Source organism: Megachile rotundata, chromosome 11, assembly GCF_050947335.1.
Source record: "Megachile rotundata isolate GNS110a chromosome 11, iyMegRotu1, whole genome shotgun sequence".
Classification (NCBI taxonomy): Eukaryota; Metazoa; Arthropoda; class Insecta; order Hymenoptera; family Megachilidae; genus Megachile; species Megachile rotundata.
This window is the reverse complement of record NC_134993.1, coordinates 16,694,748-16,718,034: the sequence shown is the minus strand read 5'-3', so window position 1 is coordinate 16,718,034 and position 23,287 is coordinate 16,694,748. Positions and strand designations below refer to the sequence as shown.

The window sequence follows — 23,287 nt, the reverse complement described above, 5'->3', positions numbered from 1 at the left end:
TCGCATATTCCTTGTCTTTCTTTCTTTCTTTCTCTCTGTTCGTCACGCGACATCCTTGCACTTGGCGCAACGAGACTCGAGCAGGAAATCGTGAACTTTTTGGATCTGATGTTTCCTAAATTTATTCGTTCTCGTGTCTATCCGAAATATTCTGTGTCGATCTGAAATGGACTTTTCAAAATTTTGTATATATCTGAACGAGTTGCGCATCGATTGTCCCATACATGTCGATAATACATGGGTGTATAAGGTGTTCCAGAATAGTTGTCTCCAAATTATAATGAAGAAAAATCCTGTACAGATTAATCCTATTTTCTATAAATAGCAAACAACATAACTTGTATATAAATCGAACAAATATTTCCCAAAGTTGTATAAAACTTTCGTGTCCCCTTAAATGTGATGTACATATTTACACGTAAGTAATGTACAGTTTCGTATGCCCTTTGCGAATGAATGTGCACCATAAAAGATCCAAAAAAATTCATGACTCCCTTATCAGCCTATATTTCCCTTGATCGTATCATTTATGACCTCGTTTCGAGTCTTTCCTCATCGAGCTGTTCCATGATCTGTGTTGTTACACAGTAGATACTTGGTAAAGGAGCAGAGTACTCTTTATTTTTCGTCGAAACGGAATCAGACAGTTTTCCAGGAGAATCGCTCAAAAATATCGGCAAACCTTAAACAAGATAACGATGGCTGCCCTCGCGCCAAGCAAATTTGTAATTCCCTAAACAATTCCGTCAGATTTTACTATAATAATTCTATTTTCGATTCTTGACTCGCTCTACTTGTTCGTAACTCGTCTAGCAATCATGGATGTCCATGAATCGTCTAGTCCCTAGTTAACGTGCGAAACCAAATGGTCTAATTAGGTAAGACAAATTTAACCCAGTTGCATTCGTAATGAAGGATTTCGAGCGCGAACGCAGGAACACCAGGCAACTCTCTGTTCCTTTCTCTTCCCGAATCATCCCCTTTTTTAATTAATAATCCGTGTTCCGTAACGGCGGTTCCAAAAATTTCAGCCAGGTTCTTTCTATCTCTGTACCTTTTCTTCTCTGTCGATTTGTTTGTCTGTGTAACTGTGTGGCATTTTGTGCTGTGTTCTGTGCATGCCATCCCAGGACGCAGGCCGGACGGTCCCCGCCTTCGCCGCAACGTCGAAGGGCCGCGCAACCCTCTGAGTATAAGTATTATAATAATATCTACACAACCAGAACACGCTAACGTACCTACATGTGCGCATGACACACTAACACACACGTACACCTACACGCGTTGCGATAGAACACGGAGAAAAATCGCCTCGTGTTTCGTCACGAATGAGAACCGTTTGCGGTGGGCTGTCGATCGAGACACGTTCTGGATTTTTTCGAGAAAACGAAGAGGAACTACGTTCAGATAAAAATACTGATTTTTTATAATAGGGCATGGTGGAATATCGATTATTCGAATATGGTTGTGGATACTTATGGTCATGTTTTGAACGCGACTGAATTTTTGTAGGAAAAGTCTATATTGGGAAGTTACGAGTATGCCACACGTTAAATTCCCGTTTATGATGTTCAATATTTCAGAATTCTCACTGTTCGTTAATAAACTTATGGAAATAATGGTATTCAAGATCATAACCTAAAGTCCCCCTATAACTCGAATAATCAATATTTCACCATAGCTTCTAAAACTTTTATGAACATTCCACCCGTGTAAACCAGCGAAAGAATTCATTCCAAAACATGCATTCCAATATTAAAGGTTCGGTGTCTCCGTCCAGCCCACACTGACCCACCATTTCGCGTAGTATCGCGAGAAGACTAGATCAGTCGAAACGGTTGGAACCCTTAAACGAACTCGACTCGTTCGATGTATAAAGTGACGGTTTACACGAGCGACGTGTTTACGGGAACGGAGACCGGAACCGTTGTTTGGTACGCGTCGAAGAGGAAAATATTTTCAGATCGACACTTTAGTCTCGACGAACCGCGCGTACCAGACACCGGAAATCATCGATAAGTCTATCGAGACTCGGTTAAAAAATTCCATTGAAAGATTGAATACAGAAAAAGCAGAGTCTAACGATGAGAAATTGTTTAAAAATTATGGACATAAATCTTACGAATCGATACTTGCTGTTCAAGGGTTAAACCATTTCTTGTGATTCAACGATGATTCGAGTCACCGATAACGTAACTTGGAAGATGTTTTAGCGACGTACGAATTATGGCTACGATTCGAACTACGTTTGACAATTTTAATCAAGACAGATGTCGAAAGTGTGAATTAGCAAGGAGGACACTCGTACCTGGTCGTAGATTGTTCACTAGCTCTACTGTGTAGATAATTCGCGTCGAAGATCGATAGACGTTTAACTGTTTCAACCTCGAGCTCGATATTCGATCGAACAAATTTTTTGAAGAAAAAGTGAAGGAAGTATAGGAAGAAAGATATCCGCAGTCGAGGTTGAGGGGGTTAAATCGAATTTGGGCATTGAACGAAACGAGGCAACGTTCTATCCGTCTTCTTGTCAGATACAGAATTATTTTTCTATACGAGAAGCACAATAGACGTAGCGGAATGGATGAACGAATATTTATGAAAGTTTTAACGGACGACGAGCAGTGGACTGTGCTCAATTTGTCGTTGGTATTGCGATCGGTTCGAACCATTGACTACTAATCGAACGATTTCGAGTTGCTCAACCCTTGACGAGATCGGTGGGCTCTGAAACCTATCTGTTTTATAAGTATTGCGAGGACTCATAATTTCTTTCGTTTAGACATTAAATGTACAATTGTACAACTTTTTTTGCGGCAAAATATGGAGTACAGTTCGAGATGATCGCAATATCAAAGTGAAGGAAAATTCACCTGAATACCACGGGCTTTCGTGTTGATCAAACGATCGATCGATAATATGTTATAATTCCCTTCATCCACCTTTCTTTCCTTGTCCACCGCGTCAAAGAGTAATTCCCTTCGAGGACTCGAAGGCGAATGAAAAATGACGAATACTCATAAACGGGTTATATCGAAATCATCGATATCTAGATACGAACATTTTTTTAAACGCAACTATGGATCTTTTTGTTATTATACTTTAAAGATCGTCGGTATTGCTGCTGCAATAAAAAGCTTACAATTTTTATCCGCGAAAATTGCAGGAGTATCCTTATCGTCGATTTCGATACAACCCTCTCCAAACACATGCATAGAAAACGATCTTCAATCCAGCAATTGGCACGGTGTCACGTCCATTAATCTATCGAAATAACGCGCTGATGATGATAATGATGATATTGATGATGATAATGATAATGATAATGATGATGATGTTAACGTCCATTAATTAAGCGATCCGAGGGATTCGAAAGGTAAGGTTCACGCGCGGTGTGGAGGCGGGGACCGGTTTTTCTTTTTCCAATTATCATATCTCGCATCTAATGTTTCTCCGATTTTGTTCTGTGACAAGCTTCGAACCAACCCTTCGACAAAAACAAGACCCTACCCCGTTTTCTTGAATTCGACGGTCCATTATCCCTTGATCGTCGGTGTTCACGTCGTTCTTCGTTCCCTTGTTCCCAGTTCCACGTTTCGTCACTTCGAACGACCAACAGGATAAATATTATCTTCACCCTCCACCTCCACGCCGCTTGTTTTCTTCCTGTTTTTTGATCAGAAACATTATTTTTCTAACGCATGCTTCTATATGACGTAGCGTCACTCTATGAAGTCTATATTGTATAATGATAATATTGTACCAGTTCCACAGAATGGGATGTACACGTTATGTATATATACACACAAGTACACATACCAGAAACCCACGTATATTATGTAAAATATATTTCGTAGAAGTACGAGGTACGTAGTGCGAAAATAATCAACTAGGTGGCAAATACTGTAATTAAAAGAACGACGATGGTTCACCCTTTCAAGATATTTCGGTTAACAAGATCTACGATTGCGCGGGAATGGTTCTTTTCGATGTTTGATTCAGTAACAGTGGCGAGGTATTTAAAATCGAGGGTCAAATCCGGTCGACGTCGCGAAATTTTGCCGACAAATCGTGTTCCAAATCGAGCTTGGATATTCGTAATTTCAGGTACTCGTATATAATCTTAATATTTAGAGAATTTTGGGACTTGGACCTGCGTTGACCCGAACGGATGTTACGGACAGAGTACTTAAACTATTAAATGAAACATAAATTATAACTCGGAAGGGTTGATCCACGTTGAAGAAGCACAAAACGTCGGTACCAAATGTGCATTACTAAACACGTGAAAATTACTTAGAACTCGTGTGCGTTAGGTACGACCCCGCTCACACATTCACACAAGAGGTTAGATCTCTATTTTAATCACAGTTATACTCACGAGTACAATTACGAACGCCTTCGGTGCGCCACGTTGAATTTCTTAACGACGAACGCGTCTTTTAAGGATGCAAGTGTTAACTCGTATTTTACGCCGTACGTTAAAAGCACCCTCCTTTCGACGAAACATAATAATAAAAATAAAAAATCACTTTGATAACGTTCAATTCTTACCACGTTGCTCAAAGTATAAGCTCGAGGTGTAATTAAGAATTTTTACGGGAACTTTTTAACTGTTTCTACGCGAACAAAAAGGATTATGAGCTTTTTTACACGACAAAGATAAAAAGAAAACGGAGAGAATGAAGCTGTCAGGACTTTTTATTAAATATTTCTCGATTTATCCATTCAACGTGGTCGCAATTGTACCTTAACGACGGTCGTGCCTAAAAAGAGAGCGAATTCAAGAAAAATCTAAATAACAAAAGTTCGATTACGACGATCGAATGAAACCTGGAACCTTTTTCAACTGGGAACGAAAATAATTTCGAGGACGAAGCTCGGTTGGAATTGAGTCTACCCAAGTTCCTTGACCGTTCGAACTATTTTTTATGCGAAATAACAGTCGTGGGTTTGTTCGAGTGCCAAGCTTTTCGAAAAGTGTCTTTCCTCGGCAGCTCGGTCTTGCAACATGTGATTCAGCTGGGTATCGCACAAACGATGAAATTTGATCATTTTCTAATTCTCGATCGATTTTTCCGCGTCTACAACCGAGACTTCCTGGGCGGGATTAAAAAGGACTAGCTAGATAATTATGCGTTGTCGTACAGAATGTTTCGACGAGTATGAAACCCGTTGAAATTCGATTAAAAAGATTAGAAGCGTGGCGAAGAGTTCGCGTTATATCAATTCGATGTTAATCGGCGCATTACGATGATCGTTTTGAAATATAAAACATTCTGTACGTCGCGAGATGCTGAAATTTCGTTCGCAAACTACTCCATGAAATGATTTAGAAAAAAATATTGGTGGAGTACGGACATAGAAGGAGATACATATAAGTATTTTAATATCGAAAACGATTCGTAGTGTTGTATTAGAAAGAATCAACGTAGAACGAGTTAAACTTTGTGCACTCCCAGGTTGAATTCCGCGGAACGATTAAAATTGAAGGGTCGTACGTCCCTTACGTTAACTAAACAACGATGTTACAAAACGTTGGTTCGATGTATTGAGTGTGTATTTATGTATACGATGTAAAAGCTGTTACTGGCCGACAGATTAAAAGCATGTCGATTAGGAGGATTATGTGGTACTTGCTAACCTCGATCATTCGCCATACTTATGTTTTATTTCCTAGTTAATTATACGTACAAGTATTTGTAACACGGTGTAAGGACGGATTAATGGGAGCCACTGCATCTGAAAGGAACAGTGTAAAGAGGCCATTAACAAGACCGTTTAGGAATCCGTGTTTCTCGTCCATTCTCACGAATTCAGGTACAAAAATATCGTCCGTTGTTTTCACGCCAATTTGTATTGTCTGGACGAGTGCAGGCCGAGTGCCGTCGATTTACGCGTTTCTTGGCACGACCCTGATGTCCAATTAAACACTTTGTTACGCAAAGTACAGCACACGATAAGACTTTTTCGTGTTCTTCTTCGGGAAAACTTCGGGATACGCAAACTCGAAGACTAATTATTTTAGCCAGATTCATGTTTTTGTTTCTATATGATAATTCGGTCTGTTGTCACGAATATCTTACCGGGTGTAGAACGATCGATACACGAAACGTAAACAAGGAATCTGCATTGCAAAACGTGCTGCAGTGAAGGTTTTAGAACGGTATTTGCACATTTATGATCGATTGTATCCCGATCGATTTACAGGATAGACGGGAGTCAAAGTCCCTCGCGGAGGAATTAATTCCAACGTTAATTAGCCACGTGAATCCGGTGGTCGGGACGTGTAACAAAATTCCGGACATCCGTTACGGTTTTTTCGAGCAAAAAAAACGGAAAAGTAACAGTTCGCGGAAAGGAGGAAACTGTTTGTTAGAAAAAGATGCAAGCGTAGGGTGGAAAGTGCGACGAAGATTGATCGATGCCGGTTGCCTCGCATACCGATAAGTCACGGGTCGACGGATCACCGTAATAAAGTACGATTTACGATTCGAGATATCGTGCCGATTAACAAGGCTAATTATTGCTTCACCGTAGCGGACGAGCTTGAAATTCGACGATTAACCCTGCGAAGAAAGCAATCGTCCGACACGGTTAGAATACTACGACGCTCGATTTGCATTACAAAATATGTCAGGCGCATTTTGTGGAAATAATTAATACGACTTTTTTGAACTGCGCGTCCTTTGCAGACAATCGATATGCAAAGCTAGATCCGCGTGATGTTAGGATTTACAAGTGAATCATAGCGAATGGAACTGCGCCGAATTCGCTGATCGGAACGTGACGAATTAAATAATGAAGTCGCTTCGAACCGAGTCACTTTTGATCGAATAATCGAATCGCGTCGAATTACCTGAATCGGGTGAAATCGAACCGCACAGAACCGAATAATTGAATCGTTTCGAACCGTATGATTGCATCGGGTCGAACCGGGCAATTATATTCCGTCGAATTAAATTCCTACCGAATTATATATTCGAATCATGCTCGGGTGAATAATCGAGCATCGTCAAATTGAATCCTATCGAATTATACAATTAAATCGCGTTTAATGAAATAACTGAACACCGTCGAATTGAATCGTGTCGATTTTTGCTTCGTCCTATTTAAGTATTCGGAAAAATACCGATGATCTCGATAAGTCTGTACGATGCCGATAATTGTTATTTTTTCGCTGTTAAGCGATGATTCAAGTCCAAAAGCGCAGGGTAACGAGGAGATATTCGAGGCCCATTTTGGCGTGCGTAGAGCACAGAATTCTCGAAAATCTCGACGAATTTATTCGCATGCCAACCACGTGAATCAGACAGCCGCGAATTGCAGATTCGACTTTATTTGCGCAACGATATTTCCGGTCGTGTTTCGACCGTGAACGATTCGCGAAGAATCATCTTGCATCGCTTCTTTCCATCGTCTTCTACCGCGTTGCATAAACTCTACACGATTCTCCGTTTAAGCTCTCCATTGAAACCGAACGATTTCACTCGCGATCGGCAACGTCCTTTCTACGGCTATAGTTTCTGTTTCATAGCCTAGGTATACAAGCGATTAGACTTTGCGCTCGTTTCGTTGCAAATTCGAGTAGTCGGTACAGGACAAGTTTAGGATTACCAATCATAAATATTCATACAACCTAAACTGTCCATAAAGTTATGGACAGTAAGCTGTAATCAAAAGTTGCTATTATAATTTTGTAATTTACCAACGAGTAACGAATAGGATTCAAATCTGAAACATGAAATATATCGGCAAATAGAAAAGAACGATACGAAGGGTTGAATTCCCCTAAATTTCCATGGAATATGCGTACGTTCAAAGCTCGCGTGGACGAAAATAAACTGGCGGTTAGAGCGGCCCGAAAAATCCCAAGTTCAATGCTGAAATGAAAGCAAACAGCTCTGTTCGTTGGTGTAACGAAGTGTTGGTCATAAACGGCTGAACATCCGGTCCCAAAAGTCTGGGCTCGACTAAAAATATCGATCGATAGCGTACGTTCGATAGCATCGTATTGCTGTCCAAGCGAAACACCTCAAGTACAAAGCAAACTCGAAGAAAAGCGTCCAACGACAGGCTGTCATAAATCAAGAGGAACGGGCAGGATCGACGAAGCTCTGGCATCTTTGCGAGCACGGTACACGGGTGACAGCGTCGGGACGCGCTACTAGATGCTATTTCGACGTGAAAATAGTGGGGCGTCTCTCTATTTCGGTCGAACGAGCCAGGGCCGTTCAGTCTGCGGCCTAGCTTCCTCACCAGGAGGCCACGAATCTGAATGTCCTTATTTTATCGTCGTGTTGCGTCCCAATAAAAGGCCAGAAATTTTCGTCGAATTAGAAAAAAGGGTAAAATTCATTAGCAGGGTGGGGGGTGGGAGATTCTGTTTAACTGGAGCTCGCGGTGACGAGAAACGCGATGAAAATGTTCAGAGATTATCCGTGAAAGGTGGTGTTTGGAACAAGTTCTTTTACATCGAAGGGAGGAAAGTAATTTTTGAAGATGTTGTGGTCGGAACCGGACGAGGAAGAAGAGGCGCTACTATGCAGCCCTGCGCTTATGGCAAGGAGAGCCTCGGAATCGTGGATCGTGTCACCTCCCGTGGAGGTACGACGGGACTAACCATTACTTTCTGGAAGGACTTCTCGTAAATTATCCTTCGAGCACTTACCTCAAATTTAAACTTCTCGCTTTCTAATATTCTCGGTACACGCCTAATACTATCGCTTACGCAGTCGAGTCAAATGTCAAGTAGAAGGGTTAGCGAACTTCTGCGCGTGTAAATCTACCGGTTAGGGTGCTAGGCTCTTTTCGCCATTGTCACATGTACCTCTGTGCCATTCATTCTTCCAGTTTTCAAATAGAATTAATAGAATTTCAAATAATTCGGTCGCATTTTTTGTTGTTTAAATCCATCTGTTTGTATTTGCAGCTCAAACTTAACCTAATTTTATTATTCAAATCTGTTTGTCCTGGTTTCTAGTTAAAAGCTAACTTAACACGTAACTTCGTTATTTCAATCTATTTGTTCCTGTTTGAAGCACAAACAAGAACTGTGTTTCAGTAAAACAAAAGGTTGTTTGAAGTTTAAACGAGAATAGGACGAGTCGGATTAAGTTATCTTAACTTCGACGTTTAAACAGCGATAAAATTTCTAGTTGCATATTATCTCGATTACTCCTATTAGTCTTTACCATATATTAACGATATTATCGATACATTATTAAGTATCGTTACAATATCGATAACTTATCGATAATGGACAATAATGCTTCTATTCGACCGAAGTAACAGTACTGAAAAATTTTTAGAATTTGTTTCAATTTATATTGGAAATTAATACGATTTCTATTAATTAAGTTACATAATAATATTCTGACTCGCTCCGAACAAAAATTGTATTATAGTTACGCCAATGGACGCAACATTACGCGAATCTACGTAGATAAGGAACGAGTGAAATGGACGAGTCGAGGTTTGCAACGGAGAGCATCAAAATGAAAGCAACGCTTTTCCAGTCAGATACGGCAACATTATCTGTGCAATTTACAACCCATCGAAAAAAACTTCGGAACAGAGACCAACGACCCGTATCAAGAGATACAGCTGCGAAATAAGACGAGCGTCTCGATCGAGGCTAATTAACGGTATCGGGAAAAAATGATTACCGAAGGAAACAGGGGCGCCGGTCTAATTTTACGCCTACTGAAACGCGGAAAAGTTCGTCCAGACGCAGATAATAGCCAGCTTCCTCGACTCGTATAAAATTCGATTCCATTTTCACTCGTTTAACCCTTTTTCAAACGATTTGGTTAATATTTGAGCGTTAGCTGCACATACGTAGGATCAGCCACGGAGAAAGGGATAACGGTAACTTCGGAACCCCTTCTCCTGGTATGCTGGACTTTCAGTTATTTACTCTGATCGGCAAAAATGGTACAGGTTGTATAACAACACCGAGGTCAGTAGATCGACGCGGAGCACGCGTCGATACGATAATCATTTCCTTGTCGGTATCTCGGAAGACGCGAAAAATCAGTGTCGAAGGTCAACGCATCTAGCATTCTCGGCCTTTGCATCATTATTACGAGCGATTACGAGGCGAGGTTGCGCGTTTTGGAACTGGTCCAAGGATTCCTTGTCTTCCTACCCTTATTCTGTTTCTCTCTGTGCTTCGAAACCGTGAAACTAATGAACACGTAAACGTCCCCGGGCCAAACGAATTGTCATCGCTTTTGACACGGCGTTCAGCCCTCAACCGAATGACCTCAGCGGCGCTAACACCATCGATAATTATACGGAATGATTCGCCTAACCGTGCCACGCAAACTCGCAGACTGTTTACTATTTTCTGAATAACTCTTAGATATTAGATCTTCGTATATACGATGGTTATAATGATTTAGGCGGCACGCTTAGATGAATCAGCCTGTAAGGACTATCACGACTAGTATTTATTAAAAGTAACGAAAAGTCGTTATCACGCGAGAGACGTAAATGCCAAAGAGACACGAAGAAAGCAAGGGTTCGTTGCGAATGTGGACGTAGCGATTTAGTTGAACGAACGTGTACGAGAGCCACCTCTCTCTCCTTGTTTCTCGTTTTCTTTTTCGGAAACAGGCGATGCCCACGCCGTCGGTGTCCCTTCAACGGAAGAAATCGTTGCCGGATGTGGCACAGCCGATCCAGCTGACTGCGACCGCACCGTTGTCCAGGGAGGAAGTGAGCGTTTTGAGCAGCATGAGAAGAGAAGAGATTCGTAGGCAGATCGACGAGAGCGAAAGGCTCAGGGCCAATCCTCTGCTCTATTTGGTCAGTCCTCAGGTTAAAGTGAGTATTCGAATGCAAGATATCAATTGTTACACGATACCGATTAGAACGCGTACGGTAGCTATCGAGCTAAATGATAAACGAGTTGAATCGCAAAGAATTGAATGACACGAAACTGAATCGAATCACGCTACGAGCCGTATTTTAACATTCGAGATACACGTGCGATCCTACGTTCAGAATAAAAAACACAAGCACAATCTTCATCGGAGTTTCAATCAATATTATTAATGACGGGTATAACCTAACCTCGTTAGATTAGCGTTGACAGAATGAAGAATACACGAATCGGCCGTAGAAAAGGAGAAATGGTAGATAACGGAGACGAAGCGAGAGTAATTAGGCGATCCAGCTGTCATCGTACTCAACCTTGTTTCAGAGTTATCGTTATTTCCAATAATGATTTTATAGCCCCTCTAGATAGAGCTGTCCTCGATTAGAGCTAGCGTTACAATGCATATTTCACAACAAATACTCGGTAATACAGGGAATACTTATTAATACATTTGTACATGCAATAATAAAGAAAAGAGGGTAAGAAGCTTCCTGTTGTCGTATATCGTTTAATTAGAAACGTAAATGCATTCCGTCCGATAACACCGAACGTATTAAACGTCATCATTAATTATGGCTATCGAAACTCGAAGTTAAACAAGCCTTTCATCCTTGGGGATCTCGACCAATCGGACGAAACTGATCTTCGGTCATAGTATCGAAGAAGAAATAACGCGAAAAGAAAAGAAACGACCTCGAAGAATCAAGATCGCGATATTGCGTAGAACGTAGAATCAGACGTAATACATAGAACACTGTGGGTGACACGAGACCTTGGTAGAAACAGAGAAAAGAGGGGAGAACAGAGGAGGAGCTCGTGTCTCGAATCGACGACGCAAAAACGTTCGCATCTTATCAGTCGTTTGCAATAGTAGGTCGCACGGGTATCGATACATGATTATGAATGCTTGATCGGGCATCGGCCGTTTTCAATATCCGCTCCACCTGACTGGGGCACATTATGCATTCTGATCGTATGCGGAAGTATTTACATATGTAGGTAATTGATACTGTCAACATTCCCTATCGAATGTTTCTTCTTACTTTCGCGACAAATAATCTGTATTTTTATTTCGAAACGTCGCAAAAACAAAACTGGCTCGATTAAATAATTAATAATTTCATATTATCCGACGCAAATATTTCGAGTGAACAATAAACAATACCGCCAGTCGAGATAATTGAATATAATGATGTCTAGCTAAGTAAATAAATTTTATATTTTGAGAAACGGGCGTCAAAACAATTAAAAAGAGTACTAAAACACCTGCGGGGAATATAATCTTATCGTGTTCCGAGTATTCACGATGTGCAATAAAAATTCCAGCAAGCAGCGTTATGAAAGCGACCTGCGCTGTTTACAGATTCGCGCGTTTATGTCGTCCATTCTATAACCCTCGCAATCTTTTGCATAGCTTATAATAGAATAACATTATCCTCGTGTCATGAATCTTTTATTCGTACACAAGTTAATTTATTCCGCTTTTTAATCGCGAGACGAAGCTCCGTCAATACGACGCGAACTTTCGCTTGATTTACGACCGATTTATCTGAAACTCGTAAAAGAAACCTTACTTCGATACGAGCTAAGAGATTTGAAACGATTGCCCGAGGCACTCGCGTGGTTCTTTCGAAATTGATCGTATAAAATCGATTAACGCGTTAAATATCGAAGCGAAAATATCTAATATCTAACATTAAAACAGTCCATTTTTTTTTTTACAATTCCATAGGGAATTGAATCGATACGATTTCGAGTAGTTTCCTTCCGAAAAAATTCCCTGACCGAGAAACAGATGTCTGATCCAATAAAAATTTTCAGGACTGGTTCTCGAGGCAGCAGCTGGTGATGCTGGTGCTGTTCATCAACATATCCTTAGCCCTGATGTTCTTCAAGCTGTTGACGTAGCAGCCAGCCGACGACTGGGTTCACGGACTCGTGCTGGACGTGACCTGAGACCCGGGAGCGTCGCGACGCCCCGAGTCGTCACCGAAAACCGACGTTCAACCGACGAGAGAGCGACAAAGAGACAGAGAGGGCGCTGAATACCCTCGTAAAGGCGAAATCACCGAGCAGAAGGAAAAAGCAAAAAGGAAAAAAAAGAAAGAAGAACCGCTGAAAACGGCTTTCGAGCAATTCGATTGGTCTCCGTGTTAAGCTTGGACAAGGACACGCTGGCGAGGACCTCGCGTGGCATGAAACGGAGGGAGAACATTTTCGACGAACTTCCGGACACTTTTGTAAAACGGGCGACCGTCTCCGAAGTCCTTCCTGTACCATTTTGTCGACCACGCGACGGTTCAAATTTTGCGAGGACTTCCGGAGGAGGAGAAAGCGGCCAATACAAGCGGCCGCATCTTTTTCTTTTTCGTCTGAAACGCAGGGGTACCGACCACGGCACGTGGCATCCTGTATCGTACCTATTTTTACACCGAGTATTTTAATAAAAATAATAATAATCGACGACGACAATGATATATTTGTACGGGCTGGTCGCGTCGCGAACGACGATGGATCATGCTCAAAAAACACACGGTGCGCACACAACAAATTTCTCTATACACATTTTTCCTGTTCTCGATGGACGATCGGCTCGAGCGCGGACGCCGGAAGTCGGCAGGATTTTTATACACGACGATAGAACGGCTAGAGCGAATCGTTTCGACGGTACATATTTTTCAAACGATCGAGATTACACTCGTATGGCGGACTCGTGTACTTATGGCCGTGGTTACGCAATTACAAATGGCGACGTCGAGTTTCGAGTTTCTATTTAGAATTGTTACGATTTCTACGAGTTTTTGAGAATGCACGCCGGAAGAAAACGTAAGGTTTACGTTGTTACGCGATTAACGTTACGATATATTCAAGTGTTACCGATCGTATCCGTATATGAGTGTTATATGTGGATATACATATATACATGTATACGTATTAATTGTAATCGCTTCGTTTACGAAGTTGTTTCTTTCGTGTAGCCTTCCACGCGAAACTGTACATAGTAACGACACATCTTCTCCGATTTTTATATACACACACGTGCAAATTTCTCTTGTAAGGATACACGACTATTGCAACCTCGAATTTCGCTGGGAGCACGCGTGATTATAGAGATTACTGAACTAGGTTACAATTCATTTATCGTCTTATATCGTATATCGAGTGGTTAAATGCGCGTTTAAAAAAATGTTGAATATCTTTCTTGTTTCGAAGAGTCCTCGATGATCACGAAAAATTCGAACGAATTCGACGTTCCAAGAGTCGTGTGTTTCTTTCGCGAGATCGATGGAGGCGTTGAAACATCGACATCGAATCGTGACGACGAACAGACACGATATTAAAATATAGTGTACGTACACGCGTTGTTTATCTCTAGTCGCGGAATTGTACGTTCGAGAAACAAGCTTTTCGAAGGAAGAAGAAGAGAAAGGAGCAAATGTTTCTTTTTGATATCGCGCGAGGATCGGATAGAATTCATTCGCGAGAACCTCTAGAACGCGAGTTTTTACACGGAAAATCGATTGTCTATAGATTTTTCAGCCGCGTGACGCGGACATTTTTGACGTAAGGAGGAAATTTAGAGCGAGGTCGACGTTCGATTTTTATTCGACCGAACTCCTGCGCTCGAGCGATCGCATTTTTCTAGCCTCAGGCATAGCTTGTATATCTTTAGGTGAATTTGTAAATAAAAGAGAGCGAGGGAGAGCGCGCGTATATACTGCGATCGTCACGAATTAATCGTATAAATCAAGTCTGGGAAATTTTGGCCGACTAGAACAATTATCGGAGCGAGCAATGTTTCGTACGAACTAGAAAGTTTAGAAGTTACGAACTTTTCAATTTTCGAACTTAGGCATTAAGTTTAATTTGACATTTCGGAAATTTAGAGAAAAAGAAAAATGGTAAAAAAGGCCATTTTCTGTGAATTGTGCCCGAAGGACATAAATTGCCCAGACCTGGTCAGAATCCAAATACGCTTGGCCCCTTCGATGCTTCACTATTTTTCCAAAACAATAAACAATTCCATTTTCATCCTACGTTACGATGCGCATATATTTCCCTCCTTGTACCTAACGCCAGCACTTTCACGTACCACCTCGAACTTCGAAACGTTAGGATGAAAATAGGAGAACTTACGTGTTTCACGAACTGTTGTAACAATCGAGAGACGATTCTCGAATTACGTTGTCATCGGTTGGCCAAAAATTGCATCGAGAATTTCGTATATAAAAAAGCGAGATCGAGAGGAGAAATTAAAATAGGGGCGACAAGTATGTTACAATTAGCAGAGTTGAGTATTATTTGAATAATCTTGGAATAAAAATTCGGCCAAGTAAAAAATTATTCGTTAAATGTGCTCAGGTCTGTGTGTTAGGAACGAAGTTATGAAATTATGAACTGATCGAAGATGTTTTTTGTTACGAAGATCGTTCGTATAAATAATATAATTGAAGCTAATTTTACTTGGACGGCGTACTCGTTGTCATGGAAACATCTATTGTGTATATATATATATTGCAATTACGTGTATGAATCGATGAATTAGTATCGAAGATATGCAGCTCTAATTGGAGATCTCAGATGATCGATACATATTGCTAATATTTTAGGATCGACAATTATTGATGGCAAATTTGCAAATGTGTAAATTGTGAAATCTTGAAATTTCTAATAAGAGAAACCCGAAATAATAGCAATATACATGGATGTCCGAGTTGTCCGAGAAATTTGATAACGAATCTGCAAAAGCGAGCGAGCGTGTGAGTACGTGATAAAGAGAGTGCGAGTGAAAATTGTATCGAAACTTTTGAGAGGAAGAAATCGGTAAATGGAAACGAATCCAATTTACCGACCGCGTTCTTCATTACACCTTCATTATAGCGCCATGAGAAAGCAAACGAAGCCATATCACACGAATCAAACGGACAAATTTCAAATAATTGTATAGAAACGAAGACAGAATTGTGTACCGAAGAGGTGAGAGAATTCGCTATTCGATCGTTAATCGTATAATCACGAAGAAATCCGCGAGAAGGATCATATTGTATATTTTACTTGTTATCTCTTTGACTATTATCGACAGTTAGCATATCTCGTTATTATTGTATATTATTATTATTATTATTACTATCATTATGGTTATTACTATTATCGCTAATTATTCATTGTCGCCAATTTATTATTGATTATCGCCATCACCGTTAATTAATTAAACTATCGACTGCTACGTTCGGGACGCGCCGCAACTTTTGGTGCGACATGTATTTTGTTACCTTACGATTATCGCAATCGTGAAAAAAGAAAAAGAAAGAAGAAAAGAACGAAACGAAGGGAAAAATCGAATCACATTGGGCCCACTGTCGTTGTTGATTTGCGAGAGAATCAGTGCATTCAATAAACTTCTGTATCATAAACGACATTTTGATTAGTCTGACTTGTTACACGAGCTTGCTAACCGTGAGCTGGCTTATCGGTCATAAAGAGGGAGGCGAATAAAAAAATGGAAGGTGAAAAATGAAGGAAGGAGAGAGCGAACGAGGCCAGCAACTTTTCGTACCTCGAATAACAAAAGTCAACAGCGTTTATTACCGCGTTAAGCAACTGCGTTTCATGTTTCGCTACCTTGAACGCGAAGTTGCATGATACTCGTATAATAATTGCACAGTCTAAGATTTTTTTTTAGAGAAAATGCCGACATAGGAGAAAGGAGATCTATACCTTCGTTTCTGTCCCGAGGATTTATAAATTTGACGAGAATTAATGTATCCGATTATTTTTTCTAAAAAAGTCAATCGAAGAAAGAAAATGAAAGAGAAAGTAGTCGAAGATGGTAGAAATCTGCTTCCGCGTTGAATTTTTCTCGCCCGTATCGTTTCGAGTCTCGACACGAGTGCGATGATAAAAAGATAACACAAGTTTTCGCGTGCATCGCGTCGATCACGTGTTTCCTTTGACCTCACAGCGATGCATCGTTCACATCCTCGATGTAATCGCGCGTGGCTCGTATTATGCGAGCAAAACACGAGCGAATCCGATACCGGCATGAAACATAACTACTGGCTGATAAGAAAATTCTGGATCGATAATTGAAACGTGCACACTCGAGTTACCCATCGAATTTCATGGCTAGTCAAGATCGTAGCTCTTTGAAATTTGAAAATGTTCAACTTTTGGCAATACGACAATTTTAAGATTCCATTATTCTTTGGTTAATCTACGTAAAATAATAAAACTTAACGATCAATCTTAAAAATAAAATATTCACCGCATTTCAGAATCAACGAAGAAGGTAGAAGAAGAGAAGGAGTTAACTCGAAACGGAAATCACGGATTGCAGGTTTACTTTGAGCTATCCAGACGAGAAAAGCGTAAGCGTACATCTAATCCCCCATTATCATGATCGCCGATTGCGATCGAGTTATACGCTCGATAAGACATCGTCGGAACAAAAAGTTCTACTTTTAACCGATGAATAATTTCACGAGCCAGTCAGCCAGACAGATGTCCCATTCGTCATTGCTTCAACGACCATGACGGATTAAATCGATGCATCGATAACTTTCCTTACTTATGCGTTTTCTTGTTCCTCTATTTCGCCGCTCATAGTAACGCTTGTTCCGCGTTCTACGCTAGACACACGTGGAGAACAAGCGGGCTGCTCGCCAAAAATATTCGAATAGCCGAATATAGAACGTACCGTGGCTAGATAAAGCTATTGCGCATAAGATTCTTCAACAGGCGAACGCGACATCTTTTGCTCGTTAACAAGTTTCTCCCGAATAATACAGGTATAATGGTCAGCGAAGAAATGTTTTCAACCTTGATAATTGCTACATGATTTCCTTGTTAACAATTTACATGATCCTGAGGACATGATCCTGCTGATGAAGATATTTCAAGTTCATTCCTTTTATCAGTATTATCTAACTCGTGTTTCGAAATAAGGTAAGCTACGCGATTAATGGCGCTCGAAGGTAAAACGCCATATGGAGGGATCAAATTTATTCGGTAATTTGTATTTCACATCGACAAAACAGGAGAATCGATTTATAGGCACGATAGAATAAAATAAAACGGTTTTTCCAGCTGAAGATCGTTAGTTACGAAATATATTAAAGAGTAGGAGATGAAACGAAATTTCTTGTTTGATCGCACGGTGTATCTTCGAACGGAGGCTCCTCTGTCGCGCATTAGGAATATTAATTTCCCGTTCGCGTAATCTAAACTTACATAATCATCCACTAACTGCGATAACGCGAACCTACCGCATGTTGCTCTCTGATTGTACGCATTCGTCAGCCCTGTTCAACCAAACGCGTAATCTTTCACCAGTGACGATAACACGCGATATTTTGTGTACCGACGGATTTTTTGTTTGAAACGTTCGTATCTCTCTCCGGTGTGTTCTGTACCGTTATCTGAACATTGCGCTGAAAGCGATCGTGGAAAAAGTAAATAGAGAAACTAGCAACGCGTGTCCAAACGTCCTTACAGAATAAATGTACAGCTACCGATAATCGATACACTAATCGATATTTTATAGATATGTTCGATTTTACGATTCAAATTTGTGTTCCTGTCAAATCCAATATAATTTTCGCCGCTTAAAAAGTTTTCGATCCAAACGTAAACTTTCTTTAACCCAATTTAAGCCTAACCTAACGTGTAGCTCCATCATTCCAGTTTCTAACACGCGACGATGCGCGTAGGATCATCATTATTCCACGTAAAAGTGAGAATATACCGAGGAGCAACTGTATCAGCGAATATTCGACAGAGTAGGAAGTTGTTTTGGAATATTGGGTCAAGAGAGAAAATGGCAACTCGTTCTGTTCAATCGGACGAACATTTGCCTGTCTAGCGAAACGAACGAATAAGGATCCTGATTCAGCAATTCGATTGATTCGAACAATTCTTTTTATTGCCGTTTCTTACGTTTCGGGTCATCTAACTCGCAACGATACAACGTTCCAATTGCAGCTACCACGTTTCACGTTCATCATAAGTAAACACAGCCTCGTGAGTAATTTGTTCGAAATTAGAGAGAAAGTTAAAAGGATCATCAGAGAATGGCGGTAAAATTCCTAGACAGTAAATTATTCCACTTTTTATCGACAGATCGATCAACGCAATCAATGAATCCGTTTAATGCGTCGTTTTGCAATCGGCAAATTTACTTGATCGTTCCGTTGCAAAATATCTAACCGAACTTTCGTACGTCCAACGTTTCGTAAATCAAATGAGGTATATATGTGCAGAGTGCAATCAATCATGAAACTTGAATCATCGTGGACTTTTTCCTTTCAAAATACGGAACTTTACAGATAAACTAATAATACGATATATATAGGTATTTTGGTACAAACAGTATGACGCGATTATATGATAAGAATATAACAACGTATGCATTATCTGTGGTTGAGTATTTGTCTACACAGAAGAGCAATTAGCTTTAATAGACTTCGAACTTACTTCCAACTTAATATTCATTGACGACATATGTAAAGGTAAATTTTGGAATTGGAAAATTGGGAAGCCCAGAAGTAGAAAACACCGAGACGCAGCAGATGGGTTTTCCAGTTATCTAGACAAGTGTTCGAAATTCGATGAAACAGATAAGATCGAGCGAGAACGAAACGCTAAATTAAACCCGTCGAAACCGATATTCATAATCGGTAAAGTAAACAAGGCGAGCGTTAATAATAAAATGTATCGTTCCGCAGCGAGTGTTGGGTGAAAACTCGATCCCATCGTCAATCAGGATCACGTGAGATTAGAAGGAAAACGTGCGAGTAGAAGGGAGAACTCCGTACTCCGGATCGAAGACCCGTAAAGCGTAGATTCGTAAAGTGTGCTCGAAACACGCGCCGTTTCCATGTCTCTCTGTTCCTCTTTCCGCCGAAGGTCTCTCGTTAGGCTTCGCAGCACGCGAATCGCTAGAGAGCCATGCGGGAGGTGCGTGGTCAGAGCGAGGTCAGCTCACGCACGTGCACGTCGTGCGTGTCTCGTATTATATACCACTAGGTACATATGTAGTACGTTACAAGTTATACGGACGTCCCGTTCCAGCAAACTCGTAATCGACGAAAAGGGCACAGCCTCGTTACCGGCCCGTTGCATAATGAGTATCGAACACATTTTTTTCTATCGTTCACATCTCCGTGAACTCTAAGGTCAACGTACTCACCCGTTCGTGACGTTCTATTTCGTGACTCTAAAAGAATCTTAAGAAAATACTTCGCTATGGACCGTGTAAATTAATCCGCCACTTCGAACAGAAGTTGGAATAAACTTTGAAACTTCTTAGATACGATCTGCGAATAATTCTAGACGTATTCCAGTGAGAAACTGGATGGTAAGATCCCAGAGAATTTCCTCGGAAAATCCATGTACGGCGCATTAGAGAAGAAGAACGTGCCCCCACCACATCAGCGTTTAGGAGAGATAAGTGATAACGAAGAAGATGTCGAGGAAATGGTTTGAGGTTTCGGTGTAATCAGAAATTATGAACGAACCGCGTTTAAGTCGAGGTTAACGCAATATCGTTCCCGCGCGAACCATAAAGCAGCGGAGAAAGTAGATAAGATATCGACGAAACGGATTTTCACCGCATTGCTCACGCGGTCATTTTTCTTTCGCGCGGGAAAAGTTGATCGTCCAAGCAAAATTCACGTTCTTGAATCGCGTTACACGAAAACTCGCTCGCACCGCGCGATCGTCTATCGGCGGCGCGTTACATATCGATGGATTTGCATATATGCAAATCGGCGGCGAAACAAAAACTAGTTCTACGCGGTGCACTACAGTTTTTCCGCGACGATAATTGATCGTCATCGTACACGTCGATAATGGAATCAGCGAAAACGGTGGCTGGTTAATAAAGTTCACCTCGCGACTTTCCAATCAACGTTACTTAGAGAACGATTACATTATGCACGCGCAATGTTTTGCAATCGAAAAAACGAGAAACCAGGCAACGACGTGACGATTATCACGAGGCTGTCACGTCCAAGGCTCGCGTTTTCACGAGAGGAAAATGATCGTTAACGATCCCCGACGGGGCAGGACTACCGTCACTGAATTGGTTAAAACGGTACGGCCATGGGGAAGCAATTTCTTCATCTATTCGCTCCGATATCGATACTTCCTGCCTTCAAATTTCGATCGATAAAAAATCACCTAGTCATATAGAAATCTAAAGATCCAGCGATCTAAGTGTCTTAGAGACATTGGGAATTTTGGAGATCTGGGTAGTCCGACACGTGAGAATGAAGCGGCAAAAACCAAGATGAATTTACGATATTGATCGCAATGTATGTATGCGTCATCTAAACAGCTGCGTGGATAAAATAATATCTCCGTTTATTAACGCAACCGCATAAAAGGTACCTCGCGAAACAATCGAAGAGACAATTGGTCTCGGCAAAAAAGAAAACGACGTATTATATGTACGTATACATACGTAAGTATGTGCAATGGCTTTTTTGTTCTATCGAACTGCAACGGTATGACTTGCGCGATATATGACTAATCACTGAAACCATTATCAGCGTTGGCCATCGACGAACCAATTGTATTCAACGTTAACAATGCCCGAGCAGGGAAAGAAAAGAAACTTCTTCCCTTGCGCAAAGTAACGCGATACCGAGGTTCGAGCACTTGTGCGCAAGCGCGATAAATCGCAATAAAGAAATAAACGATTAACCTCTTGAAAGGTTGCTCATTAATTCCTAGATATCGAAAATATATGTAATTACGTTAGCAATCTTTGCATTAACCGTGGATGGAAAACTGGAAGCGTGGAAAGTTAAGCTTCTGGAAATCTGGCAATTTAGAGATTTAGGACTTGTTGGAGATCTTGTTGACTCATAACGCTCGGCATCGAATCGCATTCACAGGAATTTCGCTTGAAAAAAGCTGTGGCCATAAAAGGCACAACTAAATTGGATATTCCCAGGTTAAAATAGTACTCATCGCTCACACGACTATATAAAACGACATTTCACTGCCCTCGCTACGATATTTTTGTCATCGTATCTACTTGCACCTCTCCTCCTGCAGGAGTCCTTTTTTAATTTGCGACACCGAAGAGAAGGCACGTACAGTGTGTCTTTCTATGACTTTATCGTGTGCCACGTGTCAGCATTATACACACACGCACACGAGAATCATTTCTATTGCGTCGATCCCGGGACACGAGTTAACGTGTAGGAGTCACGGCGTAATAAATTCCTGGCCATGCATTGACACCGCGCTAGCGGACGAGCAGAAAACCGCGACAGAATTAAAATTCGCCAAGTTGCCCCGACACGGTACCTTCCTATTAGGCTGTTAAGTATCAAACCTAAACGGCGAAACGCAAGCTTTCGTATTTACTATCTCATATGGTTGCACATTTCAATTAGACCAGGGTAGCTTGAAACATGTACTTTTTATTTGCCATATACGTTCGTTACAATATTATTAACAACGTATTGATTCATTCACTTTCGTGGAGCTATGAAAAAATAAAACGTTCTAAAAGGTCCGCAGCCTGTTAAGTTTTATATTTAACGACCTAGTACATATGTATATATAACCGTGGTTGCGATTTTACCCGATCGATCGGGAGAGACAATGCCCGCGACACCGTGTTTGTGGCCGCGATGGCCCCGAGCGAAAGGTGAACGATTCTCGATCGAATGTAAATATTACCGATCGTTATACATTCTCGTTCTTTCGTTGAATTTCAACCCGGTGACGCAGTTATTAAAATCTGGTATTTACTACAACAGGAAGCGACACGGTTAGGTCACTTACAACGACGCTTTTGTTCTCGAAAGGAACACGAGAGACTAATTTATCGAATAAACATAGCGTAGCGAACTACGCAACGATCTTGACAGTTTACAAATGGCAGAGGTTATTTTTGGGCGCCAATTTATCATTTTTGCTAAACGAAACTATGTACATATAGTGTTTGTGAAATGTTTATTAACATGGCCAAAACATTGAAAGATTCAACGTTTGTTCCTTTTATTCGCATTATGCATATTACGGTATGTAAACAAACAGACCGCGTGCAATTTAAGACCCCACGCCACCGACAACGAAATTTACATCATTTGTCCCCTTTCACAGCCGACTTGGCCTAAAGATGCTCCACACGGAAGCGACTATGCCAACGGATCGCTATACTTTTGCGCACGCGCTCTAACACGTTTCTACGATGGCAGCACCATCGATATTTACGGACCGTTTCAAAGTCCAAATTTATACAAATATTTTACATGTAAGCACATTGCAAAATAAGGCTCGTAAATAATTCGCAGTCTATATGTAATGCTGCGTCGCAGTGACCATTCATTTTTATGACAACTTTGTTGTGACAATCAATGTTTATGCTATGCGTAAGGTTCTAAT

The 23,287-nt window shown here is 40.9% G+C and overlaps 2 protein-coding genes across 8 annotated transcripts in view; one reads left to right on the top strand and one right to left on the bottom strand.

The window, feature by feature from the left end:
• Nucleotides 1-21,954, top strand: part of LOC100876850 (junctophilin-2) — a 46,586-nt gene extending 24,632 nt beyond the window's left edge. For 4 of the 7 annotated variants that reach the window (XM_012295790.2, XM_012295787.2, XM_012295789.2 and 1 more), the window contains 2 exons: nt 10,621-10,830; nt 12,707-16,302. In XM_012295790.2, coding sequence (XP_012151180.1) covers nt 10,621-10,830; nt 12,707-12,793 — 297 coding nt within the window. In that variant the 3' untranslated portion in view covers nt 12,794-16,302. Of the gene's footprint in view, nt 1-1,130; nt 8,608-10,620; nt 10,831-12,706; nt 16,303-17,160 lie in introns of those variants that run through there. The other 3 variants (XM_076537113.1, XR_013039850.1, XM_076537111.1) reach the window with 3 other exon arrangements.
• LOC100881070 (uncharacterized) overlaps nt 1-23,287 on the bottom strand; it is a 99,990-nt gene that overhangs the window by 76,246 nt on the left and 457 nt on the right. The gene's annotated exons all lie outside the window — the stretch shown is intronic.